The sequence below is a fragment of the Hemibagrus wyckioides genome, linkage group LG13 (assembly GCF_019097595.1).
Source record: "Hemibagrus wyckioides isolate EC202008001 linkage group LG13, SWU_Hwy_1.0, whole genome shotgun sequence".
In the NCBI taxonomy this organism is placed as follows: domain Eukaryota; kingdom Metazoa; phylum Chordata; class Actinopteri; order Siluriformes; family Bagridae; genus Hemibagrus; species Hemibagrus wyckioides.
In genome coordinates, this window is record NC_080722.1 from 16,691,390 (window position 1) to 16,712,479 (window position 21,090).

The 21,090-nt window shown below is 41.7% G+C and overlaps 1 protein-coding gene across 2 annotated transcripts in view; it reads right to left on the reverse strand.

Moving 5' to 3' along the window:
* Window positions 1-296: 296 nt before the first annotated feature.
* Window positions 297-21,090, reverse strand: part of trrap (transformation/transcription domain-associated protein) — a 64,144-nt gene continuing 43,350 nt past the window's right edge. The window contains exons 60-71 of one of the 2 annotated variants that reach the window (XM_058406144.1): window positions 20,017-20,117; window positions 17,146-17,347; window positions 15,326-15,487; window positions 13,328-13,418; window positions 12,848-13,047; window positions 11,248-11,509; window positions 7,334-7,559; window positions 6,979-7,196; window positions 5,222-5,406; window positions 4,563-4,766; window positions 3,315-3,509; window positions 297-3,208 (exon numbers count right to left, since the gene is read on the reverse strand). In XM_058406144.1, the coding sequence (XP_058262127.1) occupies window positions 2,924-3,208; window positions 3,315-3,509; window positions 4,563-4,766; window positions 5,222-5,406; window positions 6,979-7,196; window positions 7,334-7,559; window positions 11,248-11,509; window positions 12,848-13,047; window positions 13,328-13,418; window positions 15,326-15,487; window positions 17,146-17,347; window positions 20,017-20,117 (2,331 nt within the window). In that variant the 3' untranslated portion in view covers window positions 297-2,923. The remainder of the gene's footprint in view (window positions 3,209-3,314; window positions 3,510-4,562; window positions 4,767-5,221; window positions 5,407-6,978; window positions 7,197-7,333; window positions 7,560-11,247; window positions 11,510-12,847; window positions 13,048-13,327; window positions 13,419-15,325; window positions 15,488-17,145; window positions 17,348-20,016; window positions 20,118-21,090) is intronic. The other variant, XM_058406143.1, reaches the window with a different exon arrangement.

Genomic DNA, 21,090 nt, shown 5'->3' on the forward strand with positions numbered 1-21,090 from the left:
TAGACTGGAGCCAGGAGAGTTGTAAACTTATTCAACACTTTACTCTACAGTTTAATCTCCTCCCACAATGCAGGGGATATTCCTCAATCTTTTACACAGATGCTTCAAAATGTACTTTCAAGGACTTTTCACACACTGATTTGTTTGTATTCAAGACTACACAAGAGATGCTGTATAGTCAAGGGCAGCTGCAGTCAGGAAAGAGTTGAAGCAAAAAATTTAATTAAACAAAAGATGTTTCTAATGGAAAATACTGGCACTTCATGAAAACGTAAATAGAAATGAATAACAGATGGAATGATGCTGTCAACATTGATTATCTCATTTGAGTGGCACCTGTCAAGGGATGGCATATATGTGAACAGTCGGTTCTTGAAGTTGATGTGTTGGAAGGAGGAAAAATGGACAACAGCCAAACTACAATGGATAAATAACTGCCAGGGCATCCCCAATATGGCAGATATGGTGTGGTGTTGCCAGTGTACAGTGGTCAGTACCTAAAAATAAATTGGTCCAATAAAGGACAACCAGCAAACCCTGTAATAGGGTCATGGACACCCAGGTTTAATTAATACCTGTGTAAAGGGAGGGCTAGCCTGCTTGGACCGGTCCCATAGAAAAGCTACTTTCGGCAACTACAGAATATTTGCTTAAGTCTTGGTGCTTTATACCACAGCACACCTTCAGAGGTCTTTATTTGTCACATATACACATTACCGCAAAGTGAAATTTTTCTTCGCATATCCCATCCTTGGTGGTTGGGGTCAGACATGATGCAGCGTCCCTAGAGCAGGGTGGGTTGGGGGCCTTGCTCAAGGGCCCAATGGTGACAGCTTGGCGGTGTTGGGGCTTGAACCCCGATCTTCTCAACCCATTGAGCTATCACTGCCCCAACAGGTCAGCGCTGTTTTGGCAGCATATGGGAATATACTGTAACTTTAGCTGTGTACCAAAATATACTGGATTTGAAATTAAATAATGAACATAAGCAGACAAAATGCAACAAACTTTAAATTTATCAAACAAAACTGGCAAAACTACTTAAGACTTAAAGCTTTTAGTGGTTAACATTATTTTAGATATTTTGATGGTCATTACCCAGAATACTCAGGTCAACATCCATTTCTATGTTTTACATTGAGAGGCCATTGGGTTTCCCTATAATCATGGATGACAAAAGGATTTTTTCCCCCCCATTTGTGCAAACTTATATTTTTACACATGTAAAACCACATACATTTTGAGAGAAAGTTGTGTTAAACATATGAGGATGATTCCTGCGAGAATTTCTAGAAAGAAATTTCTTAGGTTTTCAAATAAAATAGGTGCCTTGTGAAGGGTGCCGGCAATTGTAGAACTGTGTCTAGGAACAAACCTAGAAACCTAGTGCCCATCAACTCTACAACTAGCAGGCATCATTCACACACTCCGCTCACACATCCGAAACAGTGGCAGCATCTCCGCTGCTTTTACTAAAAAGAGCAATTTATTAAAACAAAATGCTTATTTACATTTTACAGTAACAGTCCTTGAATTGGCACAACGTACGTACCATTAGAAAATGCAGGGACATTACCATTAGAAAATGCAGGGACGTGTACAAACTTGAGTCTAGGTCTACCAGTGACAAACAGGTCAAGAGGATCAAGAACCTAAGAGTAGCTAAAAGGCAGCTTCATACTTCCTTACCTTACCTCCTTATTGATTTACATAACACTATACACATGCTATATCCGCATCACACAATTGTCACCCAAATGAGGATGGGTTCCCTCTTGAGTCTGGTTCCTCTCAAGGTTTCTTCCTCTTACCATCTAGGGGAGTTTTTCCTTGCCACAGTCGCCTCAGTCACCTCAGGCTTGCTCACTTGGGATAACATCTAGGACTGTCTGTCTGTTTGTCTGTTCATATGTTTGTTGTTTTCTTATGTCGTTTCTCATGTAAAGCTGCTTTGAGACAATGCTCTTTGTTAAAAGCGCTATATAAATAAAATTGAATTGAATTGAATACTTAGCTTTCTGTATAGCTTGTATGACTGGATTCTAAAGGTTTCATCCATTTGGAAGGATAAAATAAAATACTGGTCTCAACACTATTGCTTAATTCTTAATGCTTATAATAACAGCTCAATGTGCTCTGCATGTCAGTATAGGGTGTAGTTTCTCCAAAAGAGCAGAGAAGATGGCAGAAGTGAGGATATGGGGTTTGACAGTAGTGCAGAACCAGGAATAGGCACTGAATATAATCACAGTAAGGTTTAAAAAAAAAAAACCAAAAAACAAAAAAAAAAGGGCAAGGGGGGTGTTAAACACAGTGGGGACTATTCACATAAACATAAAATCTAAAGTTATTAATTTATATGAATCCTAAGACACAAAACAATTACTATAACAAAGCTGGATAGGCTTTAACATGTCCCTTATTTGCAGACTGAAAACTATAAACTCTTAGACCTGAGACTTGTAAATAATGGAGAATGAAATCTTTTGGGACAACCACCTGTCCCTGGCGAAGAAAACACAAAACGCCACTTTTTTCGCAGGACTATTCTGTTTGCTGGAAAGTTTAGGCTAAAAATCATGTATGTTGCAACAAATATAGATGTTGCTAAGCACATCAGGTGAACAGCAGCCTTTATAGGCTTAAGTACAAAGCAACTTTTAATGGCTGGGAGGAAACACTCAGCCACAAGCCCTCTATTGACAGGAATAACACAATCAGCACAATAAAGATCATCTGACATTGACAGTTCATTTTTTCATCCTCCAATTAGTTTGCAAATACTTTCATACCCTCCAAAAAAGTTCATGTTTAGTAGAACCTAGTGCCTCAAGACACGTTTAACCTGGTCAGTCATCCAAACTGCTTCACAGTGACATGTCCATTCCCTCTCTTTTAAAGCTATAGGAGTGAGTCAATGTTTCTATAGCCATGGGTGCCAGGCTGGGTCCATGCGACATAAGTTGTCCAGACTGTTAGCAGCTGCCACCAGCGTGTTCACTTTACTCTCTCCACCCTCAAACTGAGCCAGGCTGTGCAGACGAGTCATGATGGCCGTCACAGCCTTCTGGACAAGTGACACCAGCTGCTGGCTGTCCATGTTCTCTGGTTGTCCAGCAGGGGACAGAGGCATTGTTGTGTCCTCTTGGGTCTTCTTGTGCCAGGCAATGATCTCGTCTCTCAGTACTGCTTTGAGAATGCCATCCACCTGAGAAACGATGATATGAAAATGATGAAAGATCAGCACTGCTTTGTTGTTATTAATATTCATACAAATAAATTAACTTTAGGGTTTAGCAGAGCATGGGCACTACCTTGAAGTTGGGCTGGGCGAAGCAGCGGGCCACAGCGATCATAGAAGCTGTGAGAGGGCCCGACACACCGATGGTGGTTAGAAACTCTGAGATGTTGGGTGTCAGGCGGAAGGGAACAGGCCGGTTGGCATCCAGATCCCCAGTGGCATCGTTGATGTCAAAGCGAAAGTAAGAGACGTTGAGCTTCCCTGTATCCTGTGGAAAATAAGAATAATGTAAAAACGCAGCACTAGTACAAGGCATTTCTGCTTCTCAGAGTGAGAGGCAAGAAGTATAAGCAACATGAAATGGAAGACACTGGGCTAACCAACAAACTGCAGTTTGGTATTGTGCCGTTTCATTCCACCTTCAAAGTGCTGTGTAATACTCACTTACACTGTAGTGCAGATTCATGTCATAATCCCAATTAATTCGATATTAGTTTGAAAATGTCAAAGGGAGTGAATATTTATGCAAACTACTGCACACACAAGATAGGTGCTACGTGAGAAGCTCTAAAATCGTTGACTACTAAATGCTCAAGACGACCAACGTGTGTGGAAAAGGTTCTCTCCACAGGCTGACCTCAAGCACAATCAATGTGCAAAGCCCTCCTGATGCCAATAAACAAGAGATATGTGAAAGCACACTTGTGCTTGGTTCTGTAATCTCACTGTGCCTAATAAGATCTGCAGAAAGGAGCATGAAGTGAGGACACTTAATCGTGTCGCTTAGCTGTCTGCTCCTCTGCTCGTCACAAAAAAAAGCAGATTAGGATCAGAGGATGGAGCATCTGTTTAACAATCATTTCTAATAAAGACTTTCGAACGTGCTCTGTGCTCCAAAATCTACCTGCCCCATTGCCATAAGGATGCAGAGCCAAATCTTCTTCAGTCAGCCTTTATAAACTGAATCAAGGCTGACAGCAGGAGACTGAGCAGATAATCAGGCCATCTGAAACACTCCTCACATCCGAAGAGCACACCAGCACTCAGCAGTACATGGGGGTGTATCAGTGCTTCATCTGCTGTGTGATGGTCCACACAGCATGCAAGACCACGGCTTTATTGGAGTCGCACATCTCAGATGGATCCCTAGAGCTGATCGAGTCTGCCTGGACTGTGTGTATCCATAATCGCTTGTGCTTAAAAAAAGCAGCTATATATTTTTTTTATACATCCAGATCCTAGTGTTACTGAACTGCTTATTTATCAGTAAATCTTAACCACCTTGTGGGATTTAACTCTACAGTAGCTGAGCAGTTGTTACCTGGGCAATCTGCAGCATCTCAGGGTTGAGGCGGTTGAGGTGCAGCATGAACTCGGCCAGGCCGATAAGAGCCAGCTGGATAGTGAACATCTTGCGGAAGGTCCAGTAGTCCGTGGCGTTGGGGAAGGTGTGAAGCGCCCATTCCTTCAGCATGCTGCGAGGAACCATGTTGCCCTGTACTTCCTTCAGGATGTCCCGCAACACCTGCAGAAGAAACAGTTACGCCGTGTTCAATACTTGGAATCTAACTGAGAAAAAAAAAGTTCAGCATCTGAGGTCTAATCAACATGGCTGTTCAGTGCGTCAACAGTAAGCATTGTGGCTGTTCTTAACTTTTAATTAAGTCCAATTTTATGTGCTAGTATTTGATTTAGATCAATCATATTAGCTTGCTTAGAGCTTTGCTAACAAAAGACAAATAAGAAGCCACTTTGGAGCTTGAACCTATCGTAAAAGATAATTGCATAACATTATGCAGAATGAATGAACATTATGAATAAATAAACAGGAACTTTATGCACATTGTGTTCATAATTTATGTTGCCTAAATGTCTCTAAATACTTATTAGGTAACCAATAATAGAACATTAAAATCTGGATTTTATTTTTTCTCCATCTGAGTGAATACGTATAAGGCTCCAGTGTGATAGATGTTTTACCTGATGGCTGGCCTGTGTTCCTCTGGCCTGTACCGTAGCTAATCTGTCGTAGTAGCGGGAGATGGGGTTGTCATGCTCAATGCCTTTCTTAGCACAGCGCTGTTTGTAGATCTCCACCAGTGAGAGGGATGAAGGATTATCCTCCACCAAGCGCATCTGAGGAGACACGGCCACCACCCTGGGCACTGCACAACACAGCACAACACAATCACATTTAATGGAGCCAGACAAAGCCCGGCTTAGTAGAAATAAGGCTCACTTTCAAAACAGACAGTATTATGCTATAAGTCTCAAACTGAATTAAACACACAAAAAAAAACCCACCACACACAGCACAATGCATCACCAAATATAGCCATATATTTAAAATCCTATAGAACCGTAGACTATGAAGAAACCTAAGCTCATCCATTAACCATCTTCTAAACATTTCCACAGACGCGCCACTGTCGATACAATCGTTCCATTTACACAGTGAGTGAACTGAGACTGCAATTCCCCAGTCATATCATTTTTTAAACAAAAGCAATCCATGGCTGAGAGAGCCTGTGAGAAAACACCTGTGAGGAGAGAGCTCTCGGGAAAACGCCCACGAGCTCGGAGCATGGGCTGCAGGAAACGACTAATACGCTGCAGGTTTGCACTGCAAGCACTTCATTTGCTTATGAAGACAAGTGACCTGATAATATATACCAAAAGAAAGGCAACTCAAACAAAGACAAACTGAAATGAAAAAACCCACACCAACACAAACAACCAGCCAATACAGATATTTAAAATTGTTAAGCTGTACAAAATGAACCCCTGTAAGGCTTTGCAAGGTGTCCTTGACATCTATTATGAGAAAATGATTTACATTGTGCTCATTCTATTTCTGTCAGGAGACTGGCAAAAATCATTTCTTATTCCTTCTGCTTCTCATACAGCTTAGAGAGGTTGAGCAGCCTCTTTGGTAGCCTCGTCCTACATTGTTTTCACTGCAATATCACACTCATCTGCTGAGCTAACTGGCAACAACTAGGCCATTTAGCTGAGCTCTGAACAGCAGAGCCAAGTACAAAATATACAGCCTTCAAATGCCAGCCACTAAAGCAGATCTATTATATACTGCCCAAACAGGGCTGAGTCACTAAGCAATTAGATGGATAGATAGATAGAATGACAAATCTTTAAAAGTACAGTAACCAAAATACATCAGGACTTTTTTCACCCCAAAGGAAACCATGTAAAATTTAACAGCATTAACATTTACGGCATTTGGCAGATGCTCTTATCCAGAGCGAATTGCAATTTATCTCATTTTTATACAACTGATGCATTCAGCCTTACTCGCTAACTACGGAAATTAAACCACTTCAGGATTTCAGCTTTAATATATGAAATCAGCAGAGGCAGCTTTTCCTTCACAGCATATAATTCTCAATTTTTTTTCCCAATCAAATAACTTTAATCCATTTTAAGTTTTACAAGAAATTTCTTTGGATTTTTTTTTGCAATAAAACACACATCTCTGGTTGTTCTAACTGTAAAAACATTTAAGAAGGCCTTTTCTTGCATAGCAGCTCAGTGTTAAGTGTACAAAGTAGTGTGCTGGGCTAAAAAGATACATACTTTTTTTGTGTTGGTTCTTTGTTCAGACCAACTTCACATTAACCACCACCTATGTTTTAAATTACCAAGTCTTACACCTATTAAAAAGATGCATATTAAAGCAGCCTGTAATTAAGCTATATAGTGATGAAATGTGAGGATGGTACCTGTGAAGAAGAGATGTCTCTTGGTGGTCTCCTTCCTCTTCTCCAGGCAGGGGTTGAGTAGGCGTAGGAGCTGCAGTACCCGCTCCTCTCTGCGTGACTCTGTCAGACAGGCATCATTCATCACCAGGTATGGGTAAATCTTTCCGTTGTGCCCACGGATGTAGAGGCGGCGAGCAGCAGTGTTGTGCTTCTGAACGATCTCCACCCTGGGCATGAACCTGAGGATGAGAACATCGCCTCATGGGTTAATCACTGCATGGGGCATTTTTACAGCTGCAGGTGTGTCAAAACATCTTGCCACATGAGTAGGAAAGGCAATCGTGTGTGTGTGTGTCTGAGATAAATTTTCTTTTACCTCGCTATCTTGATGTAATAGTGTGTGGGCTTGGGCATGAGGAATTCTCCTGGGATCTCCACTTCAGCTGTCTGGGCTGAGAAGTTGCTAAGGAAACGGCATTTCTCCTCAATCAAGAAGAACTTTGGCAGCTGTTTGGTCTTGGCTTCCAAAATCTTGATCCATTTCTTTAGTTTAGAGATGAGATTGTGCAGCTTCATAGAGCCGGGTACGCTGAAGTCGAAATCTGCACCGGCAAAACAGAGACATGACAGAAAGACAAAGACGAAGATAAGACACAGGAGAGATTGAGAGAGAAAAAAGAGAGAGAGAGAGAGATTGCAAAGCAAGGAAGAGGAATGGAGACAGGTGAGAAAGAGGGGGAGAGAAAGAGAGACGTGTTATCTAAGGATCAGGAATGAGAAGTGCTGTGCTGTACTCTCTCCCATGTTCCTCTTGTGATGCGAGTCTGCAGATAACATCAGCAGGCATGGAGAGGGAAGCAAAGCGATTACATACTCGGTTCAACTTTTAAATGACATTGGCAGAAAAAGAAGGTGCAAAAGGTGCAAGCTTAACACAAGCCATGTTCCTAATTTTGGAGACAACCTCAGGGCACAACTTATCAAATAGGCTAATACCTGTTTCACTTTCATAATGCTGTTGTGCTTCCCCTGTACTGTAAAACAATCAGAAAATGGCCTTGCTATACAGCTCGAGCTTTAAAAAGAAGGGCAAGGTTGTCAACATCTCACAATGATGTGACAGTCCTCACACCCTTCCCATGTCTTCAAACATTTGAGTGAAGTGCATAAGATTCAAAGCCTGTCACACTGAGCTGTCACTCAGCTAGGAGTAAAGCAGCGAAAATGTGCCTCATGCATACTGATGGGCCACTTAAAGATCCCTGACTGCCTTCATGACATGTAATAACGTCAGTGTTTTGAGTGTCATTTTGAGTGGAAACAAACTGCCATAAGCAAAACTTCTATTTTAAACACCCACTAAATAAGACGCAGGCAACAGACACACTTTTATAATATATTGTTGGTTTCGTCCAGTTGCTGCAGTTTCCTTCCACCTCCAGAAAACCTGCCTTTTGGTGAACTGACTACTAAACTGCTGTCAGTGTGTTTGAATGTGTGTGAGGAAAAGTACGTGGTGCCCTGTGATGGATGGGTATCCCATTCACGCCAAGTTCTTGCCACGTGGGAACCTGAAGTTTGTTTTTTCACCCCCCAAATCACAAAAATAAATGCTCCCTAGGCCAGAACACTCAAAAGCCTGTGCAAAAGAGGAGCTTTTCTGACCACATAGGTAACATGACTGGCCCACATCATTTGTTTTCTCTCCTGTTTACAGAGCCTGGGGTGCCACAGAGGCCGGAGTTTTCCCCATTTAATAACGGCATGTCAGAGAAACGTTATAAAATATATTTTTTAAAAACCTGCTATCATAAAAAACAGAGGTAATCTTTACAAATATTTCATAAATGCAGAAAATCCACCGATAATGAAGTGGGGCACTTGTGGGAAGTCTCTTTAGGAAGGTACAATTCATAGAGTGTGGATAGAGCAAGTTGTTTGCTGATAAACACGCTGCCCTCGAGAGGCTTGCTACAGAGTGTGTGTGCACAGACACAGCGTGAAGCGAGATTTCAGCTCCAGAGCGTGCCCCCAGATCTGCTTTGCTCTTGAGAGTACTGCAGCTTGCAGCATCATAGAAACAAACACTCTGCTCTCTGACCTGTGGACACAAAGCATGAAACGAAGACATTTTCTCCACCTAATAACCAGCCAGAGTGTAGAAGTGGCCAAGTGCTTGCAACAGGCCCAGAGTGAGGTGCCTGTGCTTCCGTGTGCACGTGCTCACTGCTTTAAATTCCATCATAGGACCGCTTGAGTGAACACAGGCTGACTTCTGCAGGTCGACCGGTAATGCAGGGATTTCTAGCAGCCTACTTTCAGTACCTGTGCAAGGTTACGGCTTGACTAGAGAAATACATATTTCATAGCATCAGACTTATGGTGCAACATTACTTTTCCCTGAATGCAAGTTACCAGGAAACTCAAAAAGCAGCAGAGGCCAGATTTCTTTTATCTGGGTATGATGGATTGGATAGGAAAACAGAGAAGACAAGAAGATTCTAGAGGAAGAGATGAGAAAAAGTAATAGAAATGCAGCAGACATGCAGCTATGGCAGCCACCCTCTATAAATAAGGCAAATGGTTTGGCTATGATCAGATTAAATGGGCTTTGCCTGGCAAATTATGTGTGGTGTAAGCGCATGTACTCTCATGAATAAAATTATATTTTCTATCCTTCGTCTCACTTTGGAAAACCAACGTATGCTGCAGAGTGGTGGGAGAAAGAATGTGAGTTATGTTGTGCTGCCTCACTACAGTGGAACAGCTGGCACCATCACATCTGCTTTACACCCTCTTATAGTCCCCCAGGACACACACACACACAGCTTGAGCTGTAACTGGCATTTCTACAACTCCACAGGCCTGAGGATGTGGCCAGAGGAAAACAGGAGAGTTGAGCTGGACATATTTGAGTTGTGTTCTCCAAAACGGAGACCTTATATGAAATGAGGGATTTTAAAATGAACTTTTCACACATCTCTCGCCATGCTTGTCCATCAGCCAAGTGAAACAAGGGAACTGGGAAGGTGGTATAATATGTTTAGAGGATAAGGGAAAGTCTTCTCGCAGTAGGGAACTATAAGCAAAGCTTAAGATTATTTTGTAGTAGTAGTAATTATTTTGTAAAAGTAGCAATTATCAACTCTACTAATGCGAGTGTTTTATTAATTTGCTAAATGAGAACATAACCGCATGCAATTCACCCTCTCTGAGAAACTAATCTGTAGACATTACATGGAGGGGGGGATCCTCCTCTAAGAAACGAAATACTGACGTGAAAAACTGAATTAAGCAACATGCTGAATTAATGCCTACGCAATCAAACACACCCAGCGTTCTACAGTCATCCTGCCACACCTTAGAAATATAATTTTATGGTTCTAGGCACCAGTTATCTCCTGAGCCAGGTGTTGTTAATGCAGCACAGGAGCTCTTCTGGACCAGATGTTTAAAAATCATAAACTGCAATCTTTAAATTCCACCACACACACACACTGTTTCTGTGTCACCCACAATTCATATCCTGCATATTACAGAAGAATTTGAAATGTATATACAAGTGTTAGCATTTCCCTGCAGTCACATGAATTATGATTTTTCCTCTACATATGCACTTTACTCCATGATCTAGCGATATCCATTGATATTTTTTTCATCCATCGTGTGATGGATCATTTTTTGATTCCTTGGCTAGCAAACATTTATTTTGTAGTTTAATGATAATGTACAGACCTATGCACAAATGTTCCACATTTACTTCCAAAGATTTTTTATTCAGGTAAGATAAAAAGGTACCAGCCGTGTGGTACACATTCAGTGAATATTCTGATTACTGGGCATATTACAGAAAACAAATTGCGTACACATATTGACTAAGATATTAGTATAGTATAGTTTAGTATAGTATAGTAAGTATAAACTAGTCTTGCCTGTTTCTACAGACATTGAAGTGTTTTTTTCCTCACTGGGATTCATAAAGCCCCCACATGCCCTAACTGGCAAAAATAATGTAGCTCAGACATATATAGAGGGCAAGGTAAGAAGAAATACTCTCCAAAGTAAACACTTACAAATTGGCCACCATTGTAGCATTACATGAGATATGAAACAATGGTTTTCAATGTGTTTGTGACAGAGGATGGAGTACATCCCCAACACTAGGCTCAGAGCTCAGAAATGTCTCAAGAATTGAGTTTTTCAACCCTGCATGTTAATATTTGGTGCACTTGCCCACTCAAAGCAGCACTTTAGTATTGAACGAGGCAAGAAGTGTGTGTGTACACTGACCTGTGGTAAACTGGCCCTTCATCTTCTGGAACACAGGATCTTGGGCCGTGGCCTGTGCTCTGCGAGCCAGAGACTCTGAGGCAGCGCTGGAGAACATGGTGGAGACATTGGAGACGTTCTCTAAGCCCACTCCAAACGTGCTCACCAGCTTCTTCACAAAGTTCAGAGTGTGTGGAGTAATCTTAGCATCCGACACTGCTCCGCTTTTCTCAAACGCCACAGAGTGACACTTAGCCAAGCCTTGCTGAAGCTGCCGCAGTACCTGAGGATGAGAGCAAGCTGTGAGGAGAAATACTCTGAATAATCTGATGTGTGTTCACTACTTTTTTTTTTTTTAGTGCAGGCCAATCCTTAAATACATATTCTTTAAAAAAAAAAAAGAAATGGGATATTAAATTTTCCCCTGAATCTGACACTGCCTCATTCCCACAACGTGCCAGATGCAGAGGGTCGTCCCCCAGGACAATGTGTTCACAGCCGTCGCCTTCCATCGTCCCTGTCCAGCTTCAGCACATCACTGCATCTGCTGCTGTCGTGGGCTGCCCATATCCCAGTGCCCAGTCCCTCTCGCTCTCCACAGCCATCAATCACACCTCTCTGCTCACCACAACCCAATTAGCATGAGAGCAAAAACCTCCCCAGCACTGCAAAACCACTTTTCAGCCTCACTGAGCCCTTCTTTGACGCCTGTGTCAGCTTTCATCTACACAACTACACAGACTCTGAAGACACCTAGGAAACTACTGAAGCCATTTAGGCCACAGCTCTGTAGAAATCTTAAATCTGAACTTATTAATTTTTTTTTCTATAAGAATCACTCACAGCTCTGACTGTAGTTCTGGCCATAATTTGAGGGAAAAAAGAAAGAAAAAGTTTTAGTACCAACATACCCAGTCTACATAATCTAAGCCTTAATAACAACTGGATTAAAATTGTGTTGCTTTTTAATAAAGAGAAAGGTATAACAATTGATATAGTGATGTTTTCTGTAAGGAAACATTTATTTAATATTTATGGAAGGAGAGGCTCAGGTGTTAGGGCCTTGTGCAAAGTCCTTTATCTTGAAGTCTCCACCATTATGAAAAGCTTACAGTCAGTTACAAAGACTTACATAATGAAGGAGTTGTCAGGATAAAGGACATTGTACTTTTAAGGTTTCTGACAAGCTAAATATATTTTTATTAAATAATTATTTTTATATAATTTACTATATTCAGGTGAGAGGAAAAAACAAAGGCTGGTAAGGGAATGCTTATTTATAGCTGCAGTATCATTAAACCATTAAAAAAAGCATGACATTCTTAAATAAATCATAAAAAATCTTTACCAAATCTGTGGTACAAAAGGAATAACGTCACAGTGGTGTGTGATTAAGATAAAAACTGCGAAAAAAATGCACCTTGTTTAAAAGTATATTTTGAATTGGCCTATTCTTATCTAAACCAGCACCACATCAGGTGCTAAAAAGCTCTGCAGTCTTATTCAGTGTAGAAAACATTTGCATGTATCATGCATCAATCACGTATACACGCTCAACTCAAACACATGCATTCTGCTCTCTTGGGACTAAATGCATTGCGCAGTTGGTGGTGTAGTCTACCTCTTCATGCCAGTTCTCTCGGAACCACACCATCTGGTCGACGATGCCCTCGAGAGATGAGAGCAGTGTGGGGTGCAGCTCTCGCTGCATGTGCATGATGCGGCTGCAGCGCCACATGGGTGCCGTGGCCCGGATGGGACCTGGATCTGATGCAGAGTGGCTCTGAGCTCCCACTGAGCTTGGCTGTTGCTGTCCAGAGTCTAAGGAGACACGCACAAGTGAGCACAAAATCAGTAATAGCATACACACACAAACTACTGTAAACAGTCATGATGCTGCAGTAACAGTATATTTTAAAGGAGATCCAAGTATTGTGTAAATTGAAAGGTGTTATTATGAATGCAGGAACAAAATGACTAGAAACCTTCACTTTTCATCTAACTTCTATGAGCATACATAATGCTGCAGAATAGCGACACTGTTTATCAGGTCATTATTATACCTGCAAGAATCAGGAGGAGCTATTCAAGTCGAACTCACCGCTCTTGTAACGCTCCCGCTGCTCGATCTTCAGTGTCAAATACAAAGTTCGTATGGGAAAGTACACAGCCTGAGGATAGACACGTCCCACCTGAAAGACACAGGCGCAGATTACACTTAAGATGGTCCCCGCAGGGCCGGTGCTGGAGCAGCACGTCGATGACATGTCTTCAAACTGCTGTGCGATAGCATGGGATTTTGAAAATGAAACCGCAGCGAGGAGAAGCAATAAAAATGGACAAACATCAAGGGCAGATTAAAACCGTGGCTCAATATGCCATTTTGTAAAAGCTCGTCATGTCTGGACAGGCCCTCTCCCTTTGAGATCTGCAGTGCCCTTGAACAGCCTCAAAGAGCGCTTGGAGAGCAAAGCCTATTCATCAAAACCCTACTCAGCCATTTACACTAAAACGGCTAAGAACAATATCTGTGTGTAATCAGAGCTCAAGGTCATGAAACTATTTTACTTCACACCTTGATCATCATCAGCATTTTCCACTTGCTTGTGGGCACACCTTATACCCAGCTCTAACTACACGCATAAAAAAAGCCTCCCCAGATCACACACAGCTTCAAAGCACCTTCAGGGAACCTCAGTCTCAGTACCTGACAGACAATATGACGGTGTATAAACACTGTATGAATGTTGGCAGGACTGTTTAGGGTGAGACTGTAGCTTAGAGGAGGAGTGTTTCTCCTCCAGCAGCCCTTCTAGTGGTCATGTCTCTCCTGGACAAACAGCCATTAGACTGGACACCGGATCCGCAAGAGAAGCAGACCGCAGGGGCGAGTGCTAGCTAGGTGTAAAAAGACACCTCAGTGCCTGGAATGGGCTTCATATGAAAATAACCAATAAGTACATGGAAGCTCTGGTTTTAAGAGCTTGGTAAGTAGCGCATTAAAATTTCAAAAGGAAGAAGGAGGAAAGAACACCCCAATAATCGGAGACACTGCTTGTTATATTATAAAACGTGTATGCACTATGTGGCGTATACAGCAAGGTGTCGGGTTGCCTTTGCTTCTGTTTCATCTGTGAATACTTCATAGCTCACCTTCATCAATTTTTCAGCAAACGTTTTAAAAACGTCCCGCCAACTGAAGTGCGGCTAAATAATTCAGCGCCTGAGATTAAGGTGCTCCATTCACTGGAGACTTCACTTGACAATGTAGAGAGCTTCTGCGTTCACCCTTCAATCAGCAGCAGGCAGTGACAGCTCTTAAGATCAAACTCAAAACGTCCTCTAGCAGCGAGAACGCTGAATGGATTGACTAGCCTTGACAACTCTGTTAATTGAGACAGCAGTATGTGCACATCTCCCTTTCATTGGTTGATTATTGGCTTAAGTGGCCTTAATCTTCCAGCTAAGCATCTTGAATGCAGGGTTGAAATTGGCAGATTAAGAGGCATTGCGCTTGTGTATCTGCGCAAGGAGGACGAGATGCCTGGCTGCATTCTAAACATCTGAAGAGAGGAGGGGAAAGGAGAGATGGAGGTTTAGGTTTAAGTTAAAAGCTCAGATCCTTCGCTCTGAAGGGCCCCTGGAGCCGCTGCCTGATCTTTGAAATGGAGGTGCTTTTAAAAGGCTCACAAATAAAACTCCATCAAGCAAGGGAAATTAGGCCTTCATTTAATTTCCTTTGTTCCTGCAGGTCCTGGGTGTTTGATATTAAACTCTGCAATAATGTGCTGCATAAATAATTCGAGAGGTGGAGGGTAGGCAGTAAAATTAAATTTGATAAACTAAATTTACATGATGCCAAGAACAAAAGGGACCCATTCAGATTAGTTTACTGATTCGCAGGTTAACAGGGGTAGACAATACCCCTGAGTTTTAACATCTATGAATGAGAAAACACACTGGGACTCATCTCTTGTTCAGTTTTATTGAACATGACAAGCGTTCATGCCAAGCTCTTGCCAGTTTCTGCCAACAAACAATAAAAATGCACCCTGGGCCACATCACTGTAATAAAGAGCACGATAATGCAGGTACACACCTGGCTGATGAGGTTGAGAAGAGGTTTGCCTTCAGAGCCTACTAGGCAGGTGAGGAGCTGAGGGATCCAAGCGAGCCACTGGATTGGCGGCACCCCAATGCAATACTTATCCACAGCATCTGCCAGTGTGTTTTTATCATCAAAACTCAGTAGCCACAATACCTAAAAAAAAAAAAAAGAAAAGAAAAAAGGTTCAGTGTTGATAAGATCATATGCTAAAATATATAACACTTCATACAAATCCAACACAAGCGGCTGAAGACATTCAAAAGTATGAACCAGCCGTCTGTCTAATGAAAATCCATTTACATGCACACATCTCAGAGAATCAGACTCATCCACACAACACTGGTCTGATCTTGTCCATATCATGATCCAAATGAGCAATACTCACTCGTGTGAATTTAACATCCGCTCAGCCGTATAAAACAGACTTAATGGTTTGTGAAATCATATCATCGCCATCACACTCCGTTTGCTTGTTAGAAGCTTCTGGATGTGGAAGGAAGGGGGCTGATGGCAGGTGAGGCTCAACCCCTGGAGGCGCTGATGGAGACATTAACCCCGCGATGGGCCACCAAGGCCACACAGCTTGTGGGTAATTACTGATAATCACTAGCCATCTATTCTCATTTATCATCTGTAAACTGTGCCAGCGGCTCTGTGTAGTACACAATTGGATGGCAGTGTTCCCTACATAATCAAATGCCCTCCCGGGGTGTCGGACCACCGGAAAAATAAATACCCACAAGCAACTGGAGCGAGAGTGCACCCGAGAGCATAGCACCATGTGGGCAATGTTCATACAAAACCAAGCATCAGCTCTAATAATATAATTGCAGACATTATCCACGGTCTATATCTGACTGCCACCTCTGATGATACTGGATTAATTTCATAAAGGGCTGCTTTTGTTTACAACAATTTAGGAAAGAGATGGGGATGGGGAGCTGAAAGGGCTGATGGATCCCTGGTTCTTTGGCTTTCAAAAAATGTCCATGGCAGAACTGAGTGAAGAAATCCGATGTAAAATTCCTACAGCAGTAAATCCAGTATAATTACTAGGTATATGCACTTGAATTGATTTATAACAGAAGCTTGTTCCCCTGTCACCTAAACAAAAAGTTTAATTCAATTCTGTCTACAAGGTACCACAAAGTACCCCATCAGCATCAAGATATTGATTACTTGTGTGTAGCAGCAACATGGTAACACAAATCACAAGAATAACATCAATTAATTCGGCAGATGATCGCTACAATACCTGCTGTGTTATAAAGACAAAAAGCATCCAGTCCATATAGCTGCTGGTCGCTATAAGGGTTTGAGACTGATGGAAAAGGGAACGCTGCTTTATATAAAGGGGAACATAGCCTTTTCTCCTCCTGACCTGCTGCTAGCAGATCACAAAGTGTTTATTGATCGACTGAAGCAGGCATCTCTGTGGTAGAAGGAAGGAGGGGGGGTCAGGCTGCACAAAGCTGCTTAGATTGGACTGACAGGGGTGGAATTAAGCTCTTAACCTCTAAGATGGTGGTGGGGGATCTAGCCAGGGTCTGCGGGGGTGGCAGTAATTGTTAAAGGGTTTCACAGTGCGCAGCACCAGGCATCTAAATTGAGAATGAGCATTTATCCATGTAACAGCAGACCAACAGAAACAGGCAATCAGGAAACCGCCTTATGATACTGTTCAGCAGTCAGCACTAGCAGAGTAGCTTGCTATAAGATGTCTTTAATGGAATAAACGTATCCCCTACAACCCTCAATTAGACCAGTCTAGCTGAGGACAGCGAAGGCTGCTGTAAAGCAGGAGTTCTTACCTTGGCTAGGTACTTGCGTGACTTGCTCTCGTTCTGATGCCTGCAAGCGTGGAGGTAGCACGTGATTGCAGACACACCCAGGTGTAACTGACGATCTTTCACAAAGATGTTCTCCAGGTAATCGCCCCACATGGCCCAAGCCTTCACTAGTACGTCATGCATCTGGACAGCTGCTGAGAAGGCTTTATTGGCTTCCTCAGATCTGCAGATAGGGAGAAAGGGGAAATAAATCAATTCCTCTACAGACTCACTGATGATCGAGACTTTCCAGTAACCCCATGTGATGGACATATTTTTGCAAATACAATTTGTTTCCCTGTATAGAACTGATAAAGAATCAATACAAAAAGGACCAAGAATCATTCTGGTATAGAAGTAAAAATCTGATGCATGTCATATAGATATTGCAAAAAGTGCAAGGATTGCAGATATGTGGCAATAAATTCAATATTACACGGACATGCAAGTCTATAAAATAAATATGATTTCAGTACATTAAGAAACTGTGTGCTTGGTAAATCCTAGCAAGGCAGCTTGCATCTCACTAATATTAGCTGACAGAGTCTGATATTTTCTTTCATCATCCAGTCTGCACCTCTGAGAGCCTTTCCTCAGTGATTATGCTTTCCTCAAGTTGGTTATGGAACTGCTTTTAGAACAGAGCAGTAGCCGAGCTCATAAAATGACTTTATAAGGGACTAAAAACAGTTGAGAGGAAACTTAGCAACGTGGCTTAAAGCCTCAGCCATTACCACCATCCCACGCACACGTCTCCAAGTATGGACCAATGTGAAATGTTTCCCAGGGCAACCACTTATAAGAAGAACGTATAATGAGCATGTGGCATGCAACAGGATTGAGCTTGATTGCGATGGGAACCAGGGGAGCCCACATCCACTGAAGCATTCACTTCGTTTTGGACATTCACCATGTGCATGCATCCAAACACACACACACAGCTGAGTACAGAGTGTGTGGCTATTCCTTTGCCCAGTCAAGTGTTTAAAGTCTCCGTCTGACAGCACCATTTCTTTATCAAATCCCCTGTTAATATTTGCAGAGAGTGAACATGCAATGATTACATTAAGTGCTGCTGAGGCTAGGGAAACTTTTGCTGATCCCAGAGATTTTACAAATTGCTACCGAGTTAATTATTCGGCGCTGTGTATTTAATAAGCTGTTGCGATTCAGCAGTGCCCTCCAGAGTCACCATCACCCTGAAGGGCATTGTCACAAGCAGTGAGGGCAGAAGCTGGCATGAAACCCACTGAGCCTCAGTGCTGCAGAGAAGAGCAACAGTGATGTGCTAGAACCGGGAAACTCCATTTGCTTTAGATCCAAAACTTTGTCCAATTACATTAAAGTTATACAGAATTTGGTGAAGAGAATTTCATACCTAGCATTTTTTTTTCCAATTTCACACCAAAAGTTTTCGTTACAAATGAGATCACCTGCAACAACTTCAGAATTTGCATTTAATGACCCGTGCATTCGAGCTGACGCGGACTCCACAAGTTTGTGCAAAACCTGATGATCCATGTTAGATCAAATCTATCCAGCCTGAACGTGTGTTTCAATAAAAAGGATGCAACTCGCGGACAGATCTGACCTTTGGAACAAAGGACACGGTCAATATCGCAAATCTGCTTACATTTAAATACTGACCTAGAGATTGTGTAACATCTTAAATATTGAATAGTATGAATTAAAGTAGTATGAATAAAATAATAACTCAACAGTTATTTTCAGCTATTTAAAATAAAGAAATCGCATTTTTTCAATGGGGTGTCAGACATTTAGACCCTGCTGGAACCTGCTGTATGACTTTAAAGCTTGAAACGTGTTAATCATCAGGAAACGGGCAGAATAATCTTAGAAATATGAAGATAATTGTTTCCTACAATTTGGCAAATTATCTTTCTGAAGCAGAAATACTGAAAAAACTCTGAATAATGAAAACATGAGGAGGAAAGAAGAGGCATTTCAGTTTTAAATGAAATGACCATAACTTTCTGAAGAGGAATATGTAATGAGTAGCAGTGATTTTTATTTATTTGTTTTAATAAACTGTATTTCACAAAAGTAGTGTTTTTAAAAAAAATTTTTTTTTTTTATAGTGGATTACTTTTTAAATCTCATTTGTACACTTACCGTGTTATATTCAGCCATTTTTCTGGCACATTTTTTTCTGCGGCTGAATATCAGATGACATCCACTACATTTAGTATACTATGTAGGGCACTTCTGCTTAATGTGTTTGGAGGATATTGATGCTAAAAGGGCAGGAATCGGCTTGGCACTACCTACAGATGTTCGCAAAATGAGGCTTCTTCTAATTTATTTCATTAATTTATTTTATTTCAACTTGGTTCCTGAGAACCTTCAAACTGAGGACCCAACTAAACAAAACCAGAAATGTCACTCAATACAAGTACGACCAATGGCGTCAATCATTGTCCAAGAAGCCCATAGCCATTATCTCTATCCGTGAATGCAGGATGTGAGGTTAATTAGTCATCATCCACTCATATTGGCTGCTAACGATTGCCTTGACCTCATTATTGGCCTAATGCTTCAGGAGTGATCATTAGCGGGGAAAATAGAAACACAGCTGTTTATCCGTCTCCTTCATTATGCCTCTTCTCTGAGAATGTTCATTTACCAAAAAAAAAAAAAAAAAAAAAAAAAATCTGTGCTCTTAATGGCCAAAGCTGTCTGCCAGACCATCATCCCATTTCTTTAATGTCAGTCTAAACCAGCATTCAGTGTGAAGAGAAGGACAGAAAAAAAGACTCAATAATGCTACAAAGGAAAGAAGGGAGACAACCAGACAAGGACAGAGGCACTTCAAAGAAGGGAATCCACACTTACTTATTGATCTGGGCTAAGAACATGCCCTTGAGTGCGTAGAACTCGGCAGTCATCTCCTTGGTAAAGTACTTGAGATTGGTAGACTCAATCACCTCAAGCCCCTAGTAAGACCCCAAAAAAAAATAAAGAACAGGTGATTTCACAATATAGCATTATAATACAACATAATATCATAAAACCTACATTACACACATTGTGTTATTTTCTATTAAAATTGGCTTTATTGGCAATTAGAAAGCACAAAACGGCAGTAATGGTTGGGGCTGATTTCTTTGTAGCCCAGACTGTAGATTCTTGTAATGCATCACTGATTACACCTCCATCTCCACTGGCCCTAAACCTGCAATACTGCCGCATCCATAATGACACATCAGCAGTGAATCAGAAGGAGCACATGCAATGCAATAGCAGGTGTAATAATTACAAACAAAATGCATACATTTCCTCAGTAATACATTATCATCACTTCCAAAAATGCCTTCAGACGAGATACTAGAAGTAAGCACACATTGTGGAAATCAAAGGGGCAAATTACACAAGGAGAAACAGCAGAAGCCCATGTGCTTGATTTGAATGAAAAAAGCCAGCTAAGACCATATAGGCAATGAGAAGAGGAAATTATTCTGCTCCCAATCAATTCCCCTGAAAGTTTCTTTCTAAAAAAAAAAAAAAATCCAAACTACTAGCAACTCTCCATAGCAACTCTCCAGTATGATCCCTGATAATAGCACCTGCCACATTCTCAGGAGTAGATTCTACGAAACTAGTGCTAGAAAAAGTCAGGAGCTACTCCTGAGAACACTGCAGGGGCCATCAGATGGGATCAGACAGAGGCTGAGACTGAGGCAGAGCGATGATGAAAGGAAGGAGAGTGAAGCAGCCCTATTAATCAGGCTTAAGAGGATGCTGGGGCCAATCCTTACACAGCTCATGACTGACAGCAACCAAGTCACTCTCAAAGGAATAGAGAGCAGAATTATTTGGACTAAAGGTAAACGTGCAAGGAAATACAGGTCCAATAAAAGACGTGCGAGGAGAAATGAATCAGGTTCTGTAATTCCACGTTGAAGAAAA